We start from the raw sequence: 19,980 nt of genomic DNA on the forward strand, positions 1-19,980 counted from the left end.
ATAAGAGAAAAAGACAGAATTCCAGATACATTAATGAGGGACCCTCCAAATCAATGTCTTTCTTCATTTTCATCATTCAAAATTACAAAATAAGCATGTATGTATGTGTGTGTTTCTTTAAAAACATACTGTGATTTTTGATGAAGATTAAAAAAAGAGGAAATCTCAAAGTTGGGCAAGAGTAAACAGGAGTGTGGTGAGGGTGGTCATGGAAGAAGTTGGGGGGGGGGCTGAATATGATCAAAATACATTGTATAAAATTCTGTAAGAATTTAATAAAATATTGTTTTAAAAGGATACTTAGACATCATGTAGGAACCAGGCCCAACTGGGCTGCCTGCCTGTCTTGCTGTTTCATGTCCTGTTTCTAGCAGTTTCCATGTCTGTGTTTATCTTGGTTATCTAGTCGTGTTTACTGCTCTGAGAATGCACCCCTCCCTTCCTCGAGACTTTTCCTCCTGTGTGCAATCACCGCTTGAGGGATTTCACCTGGGAGGAGGATTCCTGTTTTGCTGCCTATAAGAAGGCTCTTTGGAACTCTGCGGGAAGGAGAATAATAAACCACTGCTGTGGCTGCTGCTCTCTTAGCACGAAGGACTCGCTGTGTTATTGTGTGCGTGTGTGTGTGCATGAGTTAAATCCGCAGTCCCTCGCCCTCGACTCAGTACTGCGGTGGCGCGGGCACTACAATATGAGTCTAATACAATGCTCCTAACAAAAACTTTTCAGAAATTAAAGAGTTAATTTTTTAAAATTATAAGATGTATAAAATATTCATAAGGAAATATTTATATTTATAATTAATACCTTATAGGGATAATTATAGGTAAGAGGCAACCCTAAGCTTGTATATGAGCACAGACTCATGCATATACAACTTTTAAAAGCACACCAAATCTTAAGAAATAGTTGTTGCAGCCAGATGCTATGGAGCACACCTGTAGTCCCAGCACTGAGGTAGGCAGAGGTAGGTGAATGGCTGTGGGTTTGAGGCCAGCATGGTCTACAAATTGAGTCCAGGACAGTCAAGGCTACACAGAGAAAACCTGTCTCGACAAACCAAACCCAAACCACAACAAAAAAGAAATAATTGTTGCAAATATAGAATTGCATGCAACACAATAAAATATTTTATGAAAAATAATGTCTGTTTCTCTTCTGTTAAATGGACTATTCTATAGATAAGTGTTAAACCCAGCCCATCTATGTGGTGTAAATTATCTCAGAAGTTTCTTTGCCAATTTTTGGGTTGGGAGATCAATTTAGATGTGACAGCTGGATTTTGAAGTCTCCCACTAGTGTTGTTTCAAAATCTCTATTTTTTATGTCTATTGATATTTTAATGAAATTTGAGTTCCTTGAAGACCTTGTGCATAAACATTTATTGTAGTTTTATCCTTTGGGTTTGAAGTCTGTTATCAGATATAAGAACTTTTATTTCACTTTTTTTGTGTGTGTGTGACTTTTACCACAGACTCTCAGTTTTCCTGCTTGTGAGTTTTTTTTTTCCTTTTTAGACAACTTATTTTGTAATCCATTTATTTTTCTTGTGTTTTTAGTTGGTGAGTTGAGGCCATTTGCACTAAAGATTATTATTGAGAAGTGTTTGCTATTATAAATGCTTTTGTTGGCTCTTCTAGTTGGTTGGTTTATTGGTAGGGTTTTCACCCTCTCCTGATAGCATTGGCTATTTGCTAATTTGATGTTTTGGGTATGATTAATTTCTTCCTGGTTCATTTCTCTCATCCATTGTACTCAATTATGGATGGCACTATTTCCTAGGATTGGATCTTAGACTGTATAAAGTAGAAAGCATGAGCTGAGCTCACATATTCATCACTTTCTGCTTATTTTTTTAAATTTTCTGTACATTTATATTTTATTTTACTATTAATTTTGTCCATTAAATAGAAAATATTATGTTGTAAGTTTTTTTTTTTAGAATCAACAAACAGGTGAATTTTGTCATCTTACAATTGGAGCAAAATTTCTTTTGGAGGAGTTCTTTTGAATTTTTTTATTATATTTCTTTTTTACATATATATTATTACACATAAATAAAATAAACTACATACAGCAAGAAGAACAAGAATTATATAAATGTTACATTCACAGTGTTTCAGCCACTGGGCAAATGTCCTCGATTTGGCCACAGTCAGAATTCTGCCCCCCCCCCAAAAAAAAGGGAAAGCTTGAATGCAGGCAGAGTTGACGGCCAAATTTTGCCAAGACAGAGTAAGCAAGTCCTCAATAATTCCTGCTTCACAAATATGTCTGTCAGATATATTGAGCTGGAAGGCTGAAGATGATGCTCCAACATTGTAAAATAATTTGGGTGACTGTTCAGGCAGCAAATTGTCATGCTTTTCGCTTTGGAAGCTACTAATCTGCACTTCCTGTTTGCTCAGGTAATTATTTCTTCTCAAGTCTCTGATGGGGTTGAAGACCAGATAGGTTTTTTGTTTGTTTGTTTGTTTTTGTTTTGATTTTTTTTTTTTACAATTAAGCTTAGTTGTTTAGGGGCTAAGATGTTTTTAGGTCTAGATAGATGTTTTAAGTTGATAGAGATAATATACGATAGATACTGATTTACATTCAGAATTTTGGACTCATCAAGAAAGGAAGATTTTTTTCCAAAATTGCCAAGTACACTTTCTGCTTCGTTTTTTCTCCTTTATTAATTGATTCTTGTTACATCTCAATGGTTATCCCATCCCTTGTATCCTCCCATTCTTCCCTCCCTCCCATTTTCCTCTTATTCCCCTCCCCTATGACTGTCCCTGAGGGGGATTACCTCCCCCTGTATATGTTCATAGGGTATCAAGTCTCTTCTTGGTAACCTGCTGCCCTTCCTCTGAGTGCCACCTTTATTGTAGAAGCAATGTGGCCAGCTATGTCAAGTTTCTTGCTGATATGACTAACCCAGCATAGTGGATTGTGAACCCAAATAAACCCTTTCTCCAATAAGATGCTTTAGTCAGGGTATTTTATTACACCAACAGGAAGAGCACCTAGAACATACCAGTAATGAGGCCATTGTTGACTTAACTCTGTGGTCCTTATAACTTTTTAACTAGCTTTTGGTAACAACAGGGAAGGGTTTGAAAGACCCTTAAAATAATATTAGCAGAGCTCAGTAGGTAATGGGATCATGGAAGGGAAGAAAGCTGTGAGAATTATAGCCAGTAGACACCCTGTTCATGAGGTTTCAGAAGAAAATAAAGACTATAAAAATGAGCATAATATTCTCATGTGATATTTTGGGAAAGTATCTGGTTTCATTTTGCTCTCATCCTAAGAAGTTCAGTGAAGTTTCATTTGAATATAATGAATGAATTTATTTCACAGAAGAAATTTTAAGCCTTGAGACCTTCAGGCTGGTATAAGAAAGCAACTTTAATTGATAAAGAGATAGGCACCATTAGAGATAAACTTTCTATGATAACCTGAGACAACAGGAAAGGTGTCTTAAGGACAAAATCCCAATCATTTAAAGGGTCAATCTTGTGAAGAGCCAAATTCATTTAAAGGAAGAATGCCTAAGCTGAAGACTTCCAAGGCAACTGCATAAGGTCATCACACAGAAGCTGTGGCCCAAATGACTAGCCTATACATAAAATGGGAAGCAGAACTTGGCGACAAGATATACATGGTTTTGATTTTGCAAGAATTAGGAGATAAAGGATTGGAATGATCATGGAGTCCTCCACAGTTTCAGAGCATAAATGAGAGTAGGCAATGTGTGGCAGTTTTGAAATTCCTCCAAGTAGTCTCTGAGAAGCCATTGTGTAATGCTATGAAGGTGAACCCTAAGTTGCAATGGAGAACCTAGAGTACTGTACCTTATAGACCATGGGATGGATGTTTGCTGAGGAAAGCTGAGGAATAGAGTACAGCCACCCTAAAAGAATGGCTGTTTTCTGCAGGTAGCATATCTAGAGGGGAGCGGTTGCTTAAGCTCTTTGTACCCCAGTCAATTTCATCGTAATCTCCAGTTGCTTGGCATACAGCTATGAGAGTTGATATTTGTAATGCTGAATTTTCTGTTGTTTATTTATTCTGTGCCATTCTATATTGGAGGAATATGACTTTTTATTTCATAGAGACTCATAGTTAACAGATTTCTTTGTGTCTCAGATGAGATGTCAATTTTGGACTTTTAAATTGTTTTAAATTTGAAGTTGGATTGTATTTTGTATTATGAGATGAACATGGGATGAACATGAGAAGAGCATGGAAACAAGGGATAAAAGGTTATGATTTAAAACTTGTTCTAGATTTATTTTATGTGTATGTATATGTACATTTACATGTCTGCTGCCTGTGAAGACTAGAAGGGAAAATTGAATCCCCTGGAAATGTATTTACAAATGGTTGTGAACAATTAAGTGTGTGCTAGGAGTTGAACTGGGTCCTCTGCAAGAGTAAAAAGTGGTCATAACCACTGAGCAATCTCTCCACTACAATGCAGGAAAGTTATAATCTAAAGTGGCATGTTCGGGAGTCAAGTTGACTGGAGATAGAACTGAGAGCTAATATCAGTTGTTAACTTGAGGAAGTCCATAATCAGCTGGGAGGTGGGTCTCTGGACTGGTCTGTGGGTGAGATGATCTCTAATAGGTTAACTGAAGTGGTTAGAAGACCCAACTGCTTGCACAATTGCTTGGGCAAGGGATCTGAACAGTATAAAAAGGAGAAAGTGAGATGGACGCAAATACTTATTACTTCTTGACTGTGGATGCAATGTGTCCAGATGCCTGGACACAAACTCCTGCTTCTTTTATTTCTGTTCCATAAAGGACTTTAACTTCAAACTATGATTCAGAATAAACCCTTTTTCCCTTTTATTGCTTTTGTTGAACTATTTTTATCACAGCAACAGGAAAAGCAGCCAAGACAGTTACTCATCCTTTTAAAAAATATGATTCAACTCTTGTTTGTATGATTCAAATATGATTCAAATATATGATTCAAATCTGTTATCTCATCATGCTTGTTTTCTCATGTTGAGAAGCTATTGACTTGTGTGGGTATTGTAATTGAATGCTGTCATATGCTTTTCCCTCTTTTATTGTATTTTGCATATCTGTTGGTGCGCACAGTTAGTGTAATTTGTAGTTTTTCCTCCTTTCCTTACTGCTTTTATCTTTTTCTTTTATGTGGGTAACTGTTCACTTGGGTTTGTGTTCAGAGATAAAGCCAATCACAGTAACAAATACACTGATGTGACAGCGGTCCCAATATGAACTATCGTAGAAGATACTGTTCTCTTAAGCTATGTCCCCTCTGAGACTTAGAGCTAGAGGAACATGATAATGGTTGGGAAACTGTAGTTTATAATGGTTTTGTTTGACTTTTTAGGACCAAGATTGTCACTATTTAACTTGTGAAATGAGGGAGGAATAAAAATGGGGATAATAAGGAGTATAATAAGAACAAAAAACTATATGGGTTAGAGGTATGAAAGATGGAGGTGCTGAGAATGCTCAGCTTTAGATTCCTTTCCCATACTCCTGAAGCTGTTGCCATAGTCTGTGTAGTTGGGGGTGTGTTCTTCCTATTTTTGTGCTGGGCCGTATTTCACATTCTGCCATGACCTTCCCCAAATCTCAAATATTTCTTGCTCTGTAAGGCTATAGTATATTTGGAGGGGAAAATAAACACTGATAATTTCTCAAATTTAGGGTCCCTTACTACTTCTCTGCAGCAGTGTCCACAGGTTGCTGAGACAGTTTCCTCTCCTGATAGACTTAAGTGGGCTGGGTTTAGCCTTTGCAGCACTCTGACCACTTCCATATAGTGAAGTTGAACCAGTTATTTGGGATTCTAGTATAACGTAGTTTTGGATGTGCCACCTTTGCATAATTAACCCAATTATTCATTTCTTTCTTTTTTCTCCTTTATTGTCTCCCTCTCCCCTTATTTCCTTTCTCTTTCCTTCATTCTTCCATCTCATCCCCTCTTCTCTTTTCCTTTCCTTCTTTTGTCTCCCTCTTTCTTTTCTTCCTTGTTCCTCCCTCCCTCCATCTCCCCTCCCCTCATTTTATGGTCTTACAATGTATCCTGGCTAACTTGGAACTCACCATATAGCTCAGCCTGCACTTGTGGTAATCTTCTTGCCTTCACCTCCCAAATGTTGGGTTTATAGTCATGAGCAACTATATCTAACTATATCTACTACAGCGTACTATAGTTTTTTTTTCTAATTTCTGTATTCTATACTGTGTGTGTAAAGGTGCATGCCACTAAGCCTGATACCTTCAGTTTTGTTATGGAGCTCACATGGTAGAAATTGTTCTCTGTTGTCAAGACAAACAACTGTGGAGTACACACACACACACACACACACACACACACACACACACACACACACAAAATCTAAATGTAAAATAAAATTTTGAGGAAATAAAAAGAAACCTACCTGAAGTTAAAGATTTCTGAGATTATTTTGTAAAAAAATTAAAATAATATTCTAATGAGACTTTTGTTATATTAAAGTATATTTCTTATGCTCAACTTAGCTTGACACTATCCTTTGTACTTGAAATGTCCACCTATCAGACCAGTGTTAATTACATTCAAAAGGACTCCAATCTTAAGTAGGGAATTGCTGCCATCCTTCTGATGGTTTCCCTCCATTGATTATCCTTCTTTTCTTAGAGAAGAATTCATATTTCACACTAATGATTTTTATACACAATTTTTGAATTATGATATGAATATACTTTTTACACTACTGACTATACTTTTACATAATAGACACTCTGAGCTTTCTACATTTGACTGCTGTTGATCAATATTCAAATAGTGATATTACTTACGGTAGTTGCTTCTTCACAGTAGTTACACCAAATCACAGGGAAGTTTCTCTTCAATGCCATAAGACATTTTGCATAAAGCATAGCACTCATACGTCTGTATTCTGTAAGAAAACATAGGTCTCTCTGATTCTGAAGACTATCAATAGTAAAGTTCGAGATTGACAAATTTTGTGAAAGCATTATAAATATGCTAGAGTTTGATTAGAGATAATATATTTGAAAATAAACATTGTTATTATCTTCCCTTCTATCACATAGCATATATAGTATATACACAGGCCCCTGTCTTTAACTACCTTTGATATTTTTGTTATATAGTTATTGCTTTGGCTGCATCCAGGGTTTCTACTATATGCTGATATTTCTGGCTGGGGTTATATTAAGACAATTAAATTGAGCTTAACTATGCAAACAATAGTGAACATAATATGGAGAAATTCTGCTTTCCCATTCTTCATTATTGAGTATGTGTGTGCTTCTGTGTGTTGGCAAAAGAGTCCACTAAAAATTAGCTATCTTGAATAGCTCTTTAAGCAATATTATTTTTTATTCACTCATATTAATGAACTCTGCTGTAAGCATGAAATGCTCTAATTCTGCAATAAAAATTATAGTGTGACTGATTATCAGAGAGTATTACAATTCAGTAAATCATTTCCAATTGCTTGTTAATGAATATGCAAAGAAATAAAAATGTATTTATTTTCCCCATAAGCTTTTCCACCTTTATTCTTTTCTCCTTTACTTTCCAGATCAGATTACATGAAGGATTTAAAAAAATTATTGGAAAAATATACTTGACAATATTTTACGAAATGATTTTTCCTGGGTCTCAAGGAAATTTTAAGTGTTTTTTTTCTATAACTGAAAATGATCAAATCATATTTATTCATTTTGAAGGGAACTGAATATCTCTAGCTACTGTTTCCTGTTCTCAAAAATTTTACCTAGAAAGAATACAATTTTATTCAGCATGATTATCCACTATATTAATGATTATGAAATAATTAGTGAACAGGTCAGACATTTATTTGTTTTTTCAATTCTGTGGCATTCAGGAAAGTAGTAAGCATATAAAAAGATGTCATGCCTATAAAGTATTCACTTCCAAATATAACAAGCCATTTTTCTCTCTAAATGATGATATATTATTAATTTACTTGTATGTGTTAGTTTTAGCCAAGTATAGAAATAAAATATTTTGATACTACTCAATAATTCTTTAATAAATATTTGAATAGTAAATGTTTTGTATTTGATAAATTCATAAAAGGAAAATTTCTGGTAACATTCAGATGATATCATGTCTGGAAAGCTGTGATAACAATAAATTTATATATAATCCATATTTATGCTTTTTTCTTTGTTTTTTCAAGACAGGTTTTCTCTGTGTAGCCCTAGCTGTCCTGGACTCACTCTGTAAACAAGGCTGGCCTCAAGCTCAGAGATTCATCTGCCTCTGCCTCCCAAGTGCTGGGATTAATGATGTGCACCACCATTTCCTGGTTTATTTCTATATTTTTAGTAGCATAAATATTTGGAACTTTGGAATAATTACCTGCATTCACAGCTGCATCTCCAAAGGAGGAACCAAATGCTAACTGCAACGTCTGACAAACCCAACTGAAAAATAAAGAGAGGAGAGGCATCTGTTAAAGAACAGCCAATAATCATAGAGTAACTATATTTACAAGAAGAATTGTTGTTATTCTCATTGAAACATTATAATTCAAAAGAACAAAGCCTTCAACATCAAATTTCAATAATGTCTGTAAAAGATGATGATGATGATGATGACATAGTCACAACTAGAATTAAAATAAATAAAGATCATGATTTGAGGTAAGCACAGTAATTAGAAAATAAACATCTCTCATTATTAAGTAAAAGAAAGGTACATCATTGAAAGTCAATTCTTATAAACTATATTACCAATAAGGAATTAATTGCTCACATGCCAATAATAATATTTATGGTAAAGTTTTCAAGATGAATTAGAAGTGGTATGATGGTGTATGAATATGAAAACTAAGTCATAATTTCTTATTTCTAATATAAATTAATTATAGTATTAAAGTCATGGTAAGTAATAGTAACTTGAATGTATGTATTGCTACATTGGTTGGTTTAGACAGTATCTGTAAGTGACCTTTTGACAGCAAAAGGCATGTCTCTGGATTCCTACACTAACAACAAAATAAGACCATCACTCCTTTTACTTAATATAAATACCAGTTTAACTACTTAGTATTGATTTCACAAAATTTCAGGAATCTGTATGTGAGTTCTAACAGAGAGGTAGATGTGACCAGTTTGAATAGTAAAAAATATTAAATGCTTTTAGCAGAAACACTATTGTCTTTCTGGTATATTAACTATGAGTGTCTCAAAACTTCATATTTAGTTTCCTTCGTTTAACCCCAAATATTTTCTATAATGTAGATTGACATAGAAAATACTGAATTTTCAGCAAAATAATAGGCAACATAATCAGTAACTATGGTACTATAACAGTGAAAATTATGATACTAGGAGATTATTGTCTTTTATATGTTCTTATTATTATTGATGAGTTACACATACAATACAGATTTCTGTTTCTTGGTCACAAAATACAATGTAAAAATTCCTTGCTAGAATACTCTCTTAACGGATAATATTTAACCACTTAGAATATAAAAACATTCTTCACAGGGTTGTCTATTAAATCAATGATAAATAGTAACAAGGATAGAAATTTCATTCCTATTTTGCAGTCACATACCATAATATCAAGAATTTATTCAAATATTCAAGTACCATAAAAAATAAAATAGACTTTTAAATTATGTTATGGACCTGTGCAGACAGAAAACTAGATAAAATTAGAATTTTTATTTTATTTCTTAATTCCTGGTATTTGACATGTATGACTAGTGACTACTTATAACAGTTTGAAAATGAAATGATCCTAAAGGTTCATGTATTACAACATATGGCCTCTAGCCATTAACACTGTTTTAGAAGTTTTAGGAGGTAAAGATTGACTTGACAAAGTAAGTTTCTGAGGAAGGCCTTGCTCAAAAGTAACTGCTTAGGGAAGTATTTTTTTCAGAGTCAATCAACATCACTTACTACAAGGGACTAGACTACATTTGAGCAGGCAGTAGAACTAGCAGCAGCATCTATAGGTGCTAGTTTTGCACACATGAAAGATATGAGTGAGGGTGTCCTCAAGGCTGTTACCAAGGATATGGAAATCCATGATGCCAGGATATATGTGATATGGTCATATTCCCTGCAAGGAGGACACTGGGTGAAGTGGTGAATGTGAAGCCCAAGTTCCAAGGAGACTCAATGTTACTGGAGATATCAGGATCATGGGATATATCCTGAAGAAAGCTGCAGGCATGGAGTGGAACTGGCCTTACCTAGAGGATGCGTGTGTTTCAAGTGGCAGGTTTGGAGCTCCAGATGCTGGACATGGCACTCTACAATTTTAAATTTCCCTGCTAGGTTTCTGTGTTTCTTTTGTGCAATCTTTCTTTGTTATACCCCGAGTCTTCCCGTTGAGGATGGGGGATATTTAATCTGTGCCTTTATAAGATGAAATATGTAACTTATTTTTGTAATTTTACAAGAGATCACAGTTAACAGATTACCAGAAGTCTCAGAAGAATCTTTGGGGTTTTAAACAGTGTTGTGACTGTTGAAGGCTATAGGGACTTCTGAAGTTGAAACTAATATGCTTTGTATTTTAAGATGGCATTACCCTATAGGATGTGAGGTGTCTCTGTATGCTAATGTATTTGAACATTTGGTATCCAAATAGTGGAGCTGTTTTAAAAGGTTTTAGAACTTTTAGGAAGTAGAGATTTGTTGGAAGAACTGAATTACAAAAGATATAATTTAAGGTTTAATAGTCCAAACCCACTTCCTGTCTGTTCTCTGCTTCTTTATTATAAATACAATGTAACCAGTCACTTTCAATCTTGTTACCATGAATACCTTGCCATAATGGATTATATCCCTTCTTATACCACATGTCAAGATAAGTATCTCCTTCAACAAGTTGTTCCTTGACAGGTAGTTTGTTACAGAATAGTAATATACTACTGTATTGGATAGTATATAGAATATTTTCATTACTGTGTTTTATTATACAATATTGTTTAGGATTAGATTTAATGTTTAGAAAAACAAATTTTGTGATTTATAGTTGGTATCTGACAAAATTCCAAAATTTAATATTTTATTTGATTCAGATTTCTTATTGGTATTTTCATACTTTTGATGAAACAATCACTCCTCCACTGCCTCTTTAAAAGCATAATTATAAGTGAGGTGCTAAAGTTTACATTTAAAACAGAATCTCTTAATGTAAGCATTAAAATATGTTGGAGAAAAAAATAGTAGTATATAAGCATGGATGAAAAGAAAAATGTCTAGTAAAAATTAATTTTTCTATGTATTTTCCTTATGAGTCTGACTCAGAAAAAAATGACATTTATTGAAAATATCTCAGTAACATTGTCTACATCCAAATAAATTGTTAAGTGTGCATGAAAGCAGTAAGAGATTAAGCATGTTTCCCTGTTTGAATGTTGTAAGCCTACTTTAGAAAATTAAAACTTTACATTTTACTATATTTAACTATTAAATCAATATATGTTATTAAATTATCAAATGCTGTTATGGTAGAAATTTGTTCATTACACTGAATGTTCATCTATAAACGTAGAAATTCTAATGGAATTGGGATTTTCTGCACACATATTTTTATGAAAAAATTTCTTTTATTCCCAAGTAGATTCAAACATAATACCACAGACTGCAATTCTCCATGGTATTTCTGTATATTTTCTGATAGCATTTTATTGGACTATTGATTTTTAAAATTTAAAATTTAAGTTTTTTAAAAGATATACTTAATGATCTTTAATAATATGAGGTTGTTAAATATAAGCAAAAACTGAAAACAAATGTAAAACTTGTGTTGGGGTTAACAAAGAGGAATTTTTAAAAGTTCTTAGTCATACTGAATATATTCTTTCTTCCTTCCTTTCTTTCTTTCTTTTTTAAATAGCATAGATAACAGGTTTTTTTTTGTCAGATTAGGTTAATAAGAAAGTATACTACTGGAGCAATGTTTGGGCAGGCCTGGCAGCAGTCCCTTTAAAACTAGTGGCTACTCAACTGCAACACAAAAACAGTGTGTACAGTACTCACCTGGTCTACCCTCCATCCCTCCTACTGGATTTGGAAGTAGTAACAGGAACTAAAATTAGTGAAGCCCATGCTACCTTCTGGGTCATGACTAATAAAGATCTTTATCTCTAATCCAGAAGGACCCATCACTTTGCCAGCCTCTACCAAAACTGTACAAATTCCTTTTTATTTATCCTCCCACTGGCCTAGAGCTATCAACTTCAAACTGAAAAGGAAACTCTATATATGTTAATTAGCTTTCATAGTGCTGGAAGGTATTATTCAATAGGCTGCTAGGGGAGAAATACATTAATGATTTTACCTTCACTGGACACTGGAGGCTACAATATTGACATGTCAGGCAAGATGTACCCAGTGGTGCAATTTTAGCATCGCGGTTATGATAGTAACCAACCACTTTCTGATTGGCTTTGTGACCTGCATCACAGGAAAGATTCTCATAAACCTGGTCAAAAGCCCATGTCTGGGGAGGTCATAGGTCCAAAGGAGGAATAAACCGACTATTGTTGCTGTACTAAATGGTTAGATTGTCAAACTACCCTCTAAATATTTGTTTATATCCGTAAACTTGTGCTGTTCTCAACTTTTCAGAGAAATTTTTTTCTTTTTTGTAGTAACTAGAGGTTTATGCTAATTAGACTCAGTGGGCTATTAAAAAATAGACATGAAGTTGGGAGAACGACATGTTGGAAGAATCCCCATAGAGCTGGTGGATAGAATCAAAACATTGTGTATATGTTTGTAATTTTCTTTTCCTTTCTTTTTTGGTGACTTTGGTGGATAATGTATATACTTTTAAAAGAATAAGAAATATATTTGACCACCTCCCCTTGGTGGGGTGGCCTGGTGGCTCTTAGAGAAAAGGTAAGCAGGCTACCAGGATGAGACTTGATAGCCTATGACCATATAGTGGGGGAGGACCACCCCCAGCCCCGCGGTCACAGTCATAGGGGAGGGGAATAGAGTGAAAACGGGAGGAAGGGAGGAATGGGAGGATACAAGGGATGGGATAACAACTGAGTTGTAATCTGAATACATTAATAAAATTAAAAAATAAAAAAGAAGTATTATCTCAAAAGAACTGTTAGAACCTTTTTGACCCTTACTGATCAATTAATTCATATATTACTTTTACAAAAATATTTATGGATTTGAGATGTTTTAAGAATACTATATCTGCATTCATTTTGCAATCTCTAAATCAGTTTTACTTCTCTGACATCTCTGTCATTATTTTGCCAATAGAAAGGAATTAAATTATGCAAGCACTTTCAGAAAGGAAACAACAACAAAACATGCTATTTAAATGATTCTATTTAAAAAAATCTTAAAATATCTTCCCAGTGGGCCTTGGCACTGTAGTGCATGCCTGTAATCTCAGAAGTAGAGAGGCTGAGGCATAAAGATGGGTTACTTGAGATGAGCATGGAAAGCTATCTTTTGAGATCAAAGCCAGTATAAGCTACATAGTGAGACTCTGTCTCACAATGTTCCCCCGACTGCTTGGTGGGACTGATTTTTGTTATCTAAAGCAATCATCTTGTAGTTCCTGTGTTTTCCAAGCCTGAATCAATAAGGAAATCTTTCAGTCAAATACAAATTGAATCTGGTTTTACAGGTTTTCCCCACACCACTCTTTCCCCACACCATCTCCTCCCTCCTGCTCCCTATCTTCTACCAACCCCCCTTCCTTATCCCCTCCCTCTACTCCCTACCACTTTCTCTTTATGCCATTGTTCCTCCCTTTCCACTTTAGCCTGTGTAAAACACATGCAGTGTTTGCTCAAAAGAATGAGAAAAGTTTTAGCCTGGCCAGGTGGTATACCAGCACTCAGGGAGACAGTGGCATCTGTGAGTTTGAGGACAGCCTGGTCTTCAAAGGGAGCCCAGGACAGTCAAGGCTACAGAGAGAAACCCTGTCTCAAAACCAAACCAAACCAAAAACACAACAAACACACCAAACCAAACAAACAAGCAAAATGAGGAAACTTTCACCCTATAGATAATAAGCAAAAGCAATTAAGTGGACCACCAGCATTGCTTTTATTACTACGGCCATGGGATTACATGGTGAAGTCACATAGCGAATTTCTCAGTCCACTCTCGAGCCAGTCTATCATACTTTTTCTTGTCCTTGTGGTAGATTTTTGCAATTTCAGGAACTAACGGATCCTCCGGGTTTGGATCGCACAACAGGGAGCAGATAGACAGAAGAACTTTAGAAACTGTTAGTGCTGGTGACCACTCAGATCTCAGGATATCAAGACAGATGCTTCCCTTTCGGTTGATATTTGGATGGTAAATTCGTGTGGTGAATGTTATCTTGGGTGGTTTGAAGGGGTAATCTGTTGGGAAGTAGATGTCCAGGAAAAAGACTCCTCCCTGGTAGGGGCTGTCTTCAGGCCCCATTATGGTCGCTTGCCAGTGGAACAAATCTTCCCCAAGAGGGCCTGCAGAGCATTGGGCTGGAGGATCACGAGCTAGTTCCAGGAGTTCTTTTTGAATACGCTTTAGTGCCATGGTCCCCAGGATGTATTGGACAATCCTTTGTACTGGGCCTAGCAAGTGGGTAGAAAGTTTTGGTGATACTAGGGCCGGAACTGCTGTGAGAACCCAGAGTGGCAAATGATTGGCACAAGGGCTGGGTTGGGGTGAGGGTTGGGCTGGGTTCTAAAGGAGCTGTTCAGGGAGATGGATCAGGCTAGAGAGGGCCAACGGTTAGGGGCATCAGTTTCACCTGAAGGACTGCACGATTCCTGTGTCTTGGGGCCTTGGTTGATGTGCTGTCTGGAGCTAGAGAATCCGCTGTTGTGGAGGACGCTGTGATACCGGGAGGCCGCACAAGTGCTGGAAGACACCGCTGCCCGGAGAGGCCAGAGCTCTTGCTCCGGGCAGCCTCCTAACGGCTCTGGCCCTACATGTACACCTCCCGTGCCAGGGCAACTGCCAGGGGCCTATTGTGAGGTCACTGAAGATGCAATAATGACAATGATACCTGCCACAGTACATGTCCCATAACAGTGAGGGGAATGTGGGGTCAGTATCAGGGTTAAAGTGGGTGAAGGTGTCGATACTAGAGCCATGAAAAATGGCAGAAGGCACCATTTGGTGTAAACCTCACCCAATGCTTATTCTTTGGCCTGGAAAATAAGGGTATAAATGCATTTCTACACCAAATTACTAGAAGGAATCAGATCAATCACTTCTCTACTGCCTTTATCATAATCTTTCTCCACACTATATGTTTAAGTTACACAGACACTTACTTCCATGTGTATTTCCTAAGGACATTCTCTAAATAACTTAGCAAATTTAATATTTATATATCTTGTAATGTTTTGGTATACTTATTGTCCTAAAGATTACAAATCAAAATTTTAACTATTTTATCTTTCTAAGCTCCACAGAACAAGATGGTGAAAGAAGAAAGAAAGAAAAATAGCCAAAACCACTATTTCAATCTTGTATATATGGGCTTTAGTTGTTCTTTATAGAAACAACTATATTTGTTTGGAATGATTTTTCTGATACAAACATAGCCACACAACACAATATTTCATTTTTGAGGGTTTTCAAACATAGCTATTGATTGTATGTGTAGAAATCCAAAGCCAAATAATTACCATAAAACATGTTGGTGTGTTAGGTGTATCAGTTAATTTTGGTAAATTAGGCATAGGAATTTAATAAATTAATTTGTAATTTTTGCTCTTACATTATACATATCAGGTCATAGTTCCACTTGTGCTGGATATTTTTCAGTTTTGAAACTCCTTTTGCAGAACTATTCATCTAATATATCTATCCACCCAACTTAGGAGAGCATTACTTTGACAACACTTTACAAAGGAACGGATATGGGTGTCAGAATCGCTCTTCTACTACTAAGCTAAAAATATCCTCACTGAAAGAAATTTCTCCAAATTTCTTGTTATATGATCTGTAAACATAGTTTCTGTGCTTAAGAGTGAGCTGTTCATCATATTGTCTTAAATACCAAAATTTAAAGGCCAGCGGTGCCTTAGGTAGGAAGTATATACAACATTGCAAGGTTTGGAAGTAAGCTTCCACAATTTTCTTTTTTCTGATGAGGATGAGGTTGAAATTTTTATCAAAAGATTTGATGACATCAATTCTAATCTTTTTTATTGGGTAAGATACTAGGACCACCAATTTTATTTGCGTTGCCTAATAGAGAAAATGTGATCATGCTTGCCAGGTTCTTTTTTGTCATCATGTCTTGTGGAGTATACATTTCTACATCCCACAGTACTTTATCAATGTGGCTGACTTTAGTTAGAATAGAATCATTTAACACCTGGCTCCAATTATATATTTTTCAGTCTCAATATAATATTGTTTTTATATATATATATATATATATATATATATATATATATATATATATATATATATATATATATAATTAATTTATTCTTGTTACATCTCAATGGTTATCCCATCCCTTGTGTCCTCCCATTCTTCCCTCCCTCCCATTTTCCCCTTACTCCCCTCCCCTATGACTGTGACTGAGGGGGATTACCTCCCCCTGTATATGCTCATAGGGTATCAAGTCTCTTCTTGGTAACCTGCTATCCTTCCTCTGAGTGCCACCAGGCCTCCCCATCCAGGGGACATGGTCAAATATGGGGCACCAGAGTTCAAGTGCAGTCTCAGTATTGTTAAATTGTCTATGTAGTTCAGGATGGTCTCACTTCAAACTCATATTTTTTTCAGTCTTCCTAGTGGTTGGAATTATAATTTTATTCCACCATGTCCAGCTACAACTATATGTAGATAACTCAGTACCTCTGCCTCAGCCTCCTGAATGCTGGGCTTATAGACATGAATCCTGATTCTCAAGATATTTTAATGATAATATATGCTGTCAACTATTCCACTGATAAATCTATCTTCCATATCATACAGTATGATCTCCTGTAGGCATAAATCAATCACTACCATAGTTGATGCTTAGAAGTTTTTAGTAACTTTCCATCACCTTTAGGGTAAATTCTAAATTTTAGTGCTGCCTCACTTAAGTCCTCTCCAGGTAGAACTGTTCATCATTCCATATATCTATTGAAGCATATATTATATTACTTTGGCATTTACTTTTTAATGTTCATCCTCTTACCCTATCTCATAACTTGTTGATGAGAGGGATGGCCTTCATCATTTTGTCCTCTTATTAGATACTATATATTAGGCATTCAATATTTTCCTGGGTATGCATGCATTTATTTAAAACTTTATATAAATTATACAAAGACTATAGTCTTTGAGACTAGATTAGATTAGATAGATATTAGATAAAGATTATGGTTCTAATTTGTCTACTTCACTTAAAATTCAACTCAGAAACATTTCAGGGCCACAAAAATATTATACCACAAAAGCAATATAGGGGGTACACTGCATTATTCATTTGACAAACCTCTTACAATAGTTCAAAGCCTTTTTAATGTTTATCTGACAATGTAATGCCTCTCTTAGCATATAGTTATAAGGGCATATTGCTTTCTTCACAGAGTCACTATAAAAAAAAAAACTCAAAAATTTAAGAATAGAAAATCATATAAGTTCCTGAGGGGGATTACCTCCCCCTGTATATGTTCATAGGGTATCAAGTCTCTTCTTGGTAACCTGCTGTCCTTCCTCTGAGTGCCACCAGGTCTCCCCCTCCAGGGGACATGGTCAAAGGTGAGGCACCAGAGTATGTGAGAAAGTCATATCCCACTCTCCACTCCACTGTAGAGAGTGTTCTGTCCATTGGCTAGATCTGGGTAGGGGTTTAAGGTTTACCGCCTGTATTGTCCTTGGCTGGTGCCTTAGTTTGAGTGGGACCCCTGGGCCCAAATCTGCCTATCATAATGTTCTACTTGTAGGCTTCTAGGACCATCTGGATCCTTCTTCTTTGCCATTCTCCCATGCTTCTCTCATCTAGAGTCCCACTAGAATGTCCTCCCCTCTGTCTCAGTTTCCTGGTAAGTGAAGGCTTTGGTGGGACATGCCCCTTGGGCTAATATGCAGATATAAGTGAGTATATATCACTTGGAACAGTCATAGGGGAGGGGAATAAGGGGAAAATGGGAGGGAGGGAAGAATGGGAGGATACAAGGGATAGGATAACCATTGAGATGTAACAAGAATAAATTAATAAAGGAGAAAAAAAGGCATACAAAAAAATAAAAATAAAATAAAGTGACAAGTGACTGTGAGCCACTAAAAAAAAAAAAAAAAAGAAAATCATATAAGTACCCTTTCAATGTGGTATCCTATTGAAACACATATTTAGTTTCACAAGAGCACCATATTTAATTGCCTAAGGTATATTATGTGAATATGAAGCTGGTTTTCACAGGATCATACAAACCAGACTTGCTCATAAACTTTTGTACAGCCATGCACTTTTATTTCTTTGGGACAAACGCATAAGCCTAGAATGACTGGATCATGTGTACAGTGTATGTCTAATTTCTGCTTTCTAAAGTAATTTGCAGCATTCCCATTTTCAACAGTGATGTGTGGATATTCTAGTCATTCTGTACTGTCAATAGCACTCTGTCGTGTCAGTGATTTTTATTTTGATTATTTTTACTAAGTGATACAATGACTGTAAAATGTTAGAAGTTATTTTTGTGCTTATTTATTATCAGAATATCTTTGATAACCAAGTATGAGATCAAATCTTTTGTTTATTTGAAATTTTTCTATTCACTCGTTAAATTTTAATTCTTTGTATATTTTGGATTATAAGCATACTCAAATGCATGGTTTTCTTCTGTTTTGTATTTTAATTTTCTTTATTATCACTCAGAAATAAGATATCTTATTATTTTCTTTCTTTTTTGTTATATTTCTTTCTTCTTCCTCTTCTTATTCCTCATTTTTTCGGCTTTTTAAGACAGGTTTCTCTGTGTAACAGAGTCCTGGCTAACTTGGACTCACTTTTGTAGACCAGCCACTGGCCTTGAACTCACAGAGATATGCTTGCTTCTGCCTCTTGTTGCTGGGATTAAAGGCATGTGCCACCATGCCTAGCCCAAAATATTTTATTTCAATGCTTCAATTTATCAGTATATTTGTGGATTATGATTCTATTATCTTATTTAGAATGTATTTGTTCCTCCCACCTTTACAAAAATTTATCGTATTTTTCATGTTCTTCATGTGTGTGTGTGTGTGTGTGTGTGTGTGTGTGTGTGTGTGTGTGTGTGTGTATAGGGTCTCATGTATGTCAAGCTATCCTTGAACATGCTCTACAGAGGATGACCCTGACCTTCCTCTCCCTCCAAGTGCTGGCATTAGAGGTAAGAGCCACCATGCCTGATTTATATAGGGCCATAGCCCAAACCTGGTGCTTTATAAGCAAACACTCGGCCAACTGAGTTACATCCTCAGTCCTCTATTAATACCACTTTGCCTTTATTTATTAGTTTTATATAATGTTTTGAAATCAGGTTATAGTAGATATCAAACTTTATTATGCTGTAAAAATGTTTGGATATTACAAACCTTTTGCAATTCCATATCATGTTTAGAGTCAGCTTGATATTTTCTATTTTTAAAGCTACTAAAATTTTCACTTGAATGACAATGAAAAATACAATTGACTTTAGGAAGTAATACTGTCTTAATACTACCAAGCCCTTTGAACTACATAATGGCATGGTTTTTCCTTAAGTGTACTTTAAAACACTTCAGTAATGTTTTTCATTTTCTAATGTATACTTTTTATACATTTTCATGGCAATCTTTAAAGAGTTAATATTAAAAAATGATTACACTTTAAGTATTTTGAGTGTGTGCAAGCATGTGATCCACGAGTGTGCCAAAGCATGTGTGGAAGGGTGAGGACAACTTGCACGAGCTGGTTCTTTCCTTCCACCATGTGGGTCTTTATGATCAAACACAGGTCTGGCAGTAAGCACCCTGACTTGCTGAGCCT

At 35.7% G+C, this 19,980-nt stretch overlaps 2 protein-coding genes across 2 annotated transcripts in view; both read right to left on the reverse strand.

Moving 5' to 3' along the window:
- LOC311601646 (uncharacterized protein) overlaps positions 1-19,980 on the reverse strand; it is a 339,815-nt gene that overhangs the window by 11,073 nt on the left and 308,762 nt on the right. The window contains exons 21-22 of the mRNA XM_084789248.1: positions 8,380-8,444; positions 6,822-6,922 (exon numbers count right to left, since the gene is read on the reverse strand). Of these exons, the coding sequence (XP_084645374.1) occupies positions 6,822-6,922; positions 8,380-8,444 (166 nt within the window). The remainder of the gene's footprint in view (positions 1-6,821; positions 6,923-8,379; positions 8,445-19,980) is intronic.
- LOC311601647 (ubiquitin-conjugating enzyme E2 D2-like) lies at positions 14,067-14,945 on the reverse strand. Its single transcript, XM_084789249.1, has 2 exons — positions 14,767-14,945; positions 14,067-14,587 (listed from the first exon to the last, which is right to left on the reverse strand). Exon 2 carries the CDS (start codon positions 14,547-14,549, stop codon positions 14,106-14,108), a length of 444 nt encoding a protein of 147 aa, XP_084645375.1. The 5' UTR covers positions 14,550-14,587; positions 14,767-14,945; the 3' UTR covers positions 14,067-14,105.

Source organism: Acomys minous (genome assembly GCF_964271855.1).
Source record: "Acomys minous genome assembly, chromosome: 7".
NCBI classification, from domain to species: Eukaryota; Metazoa; Chordata; class Mammalia; order Rodentia; family Muridae; genus Acomys; species Acomys minous.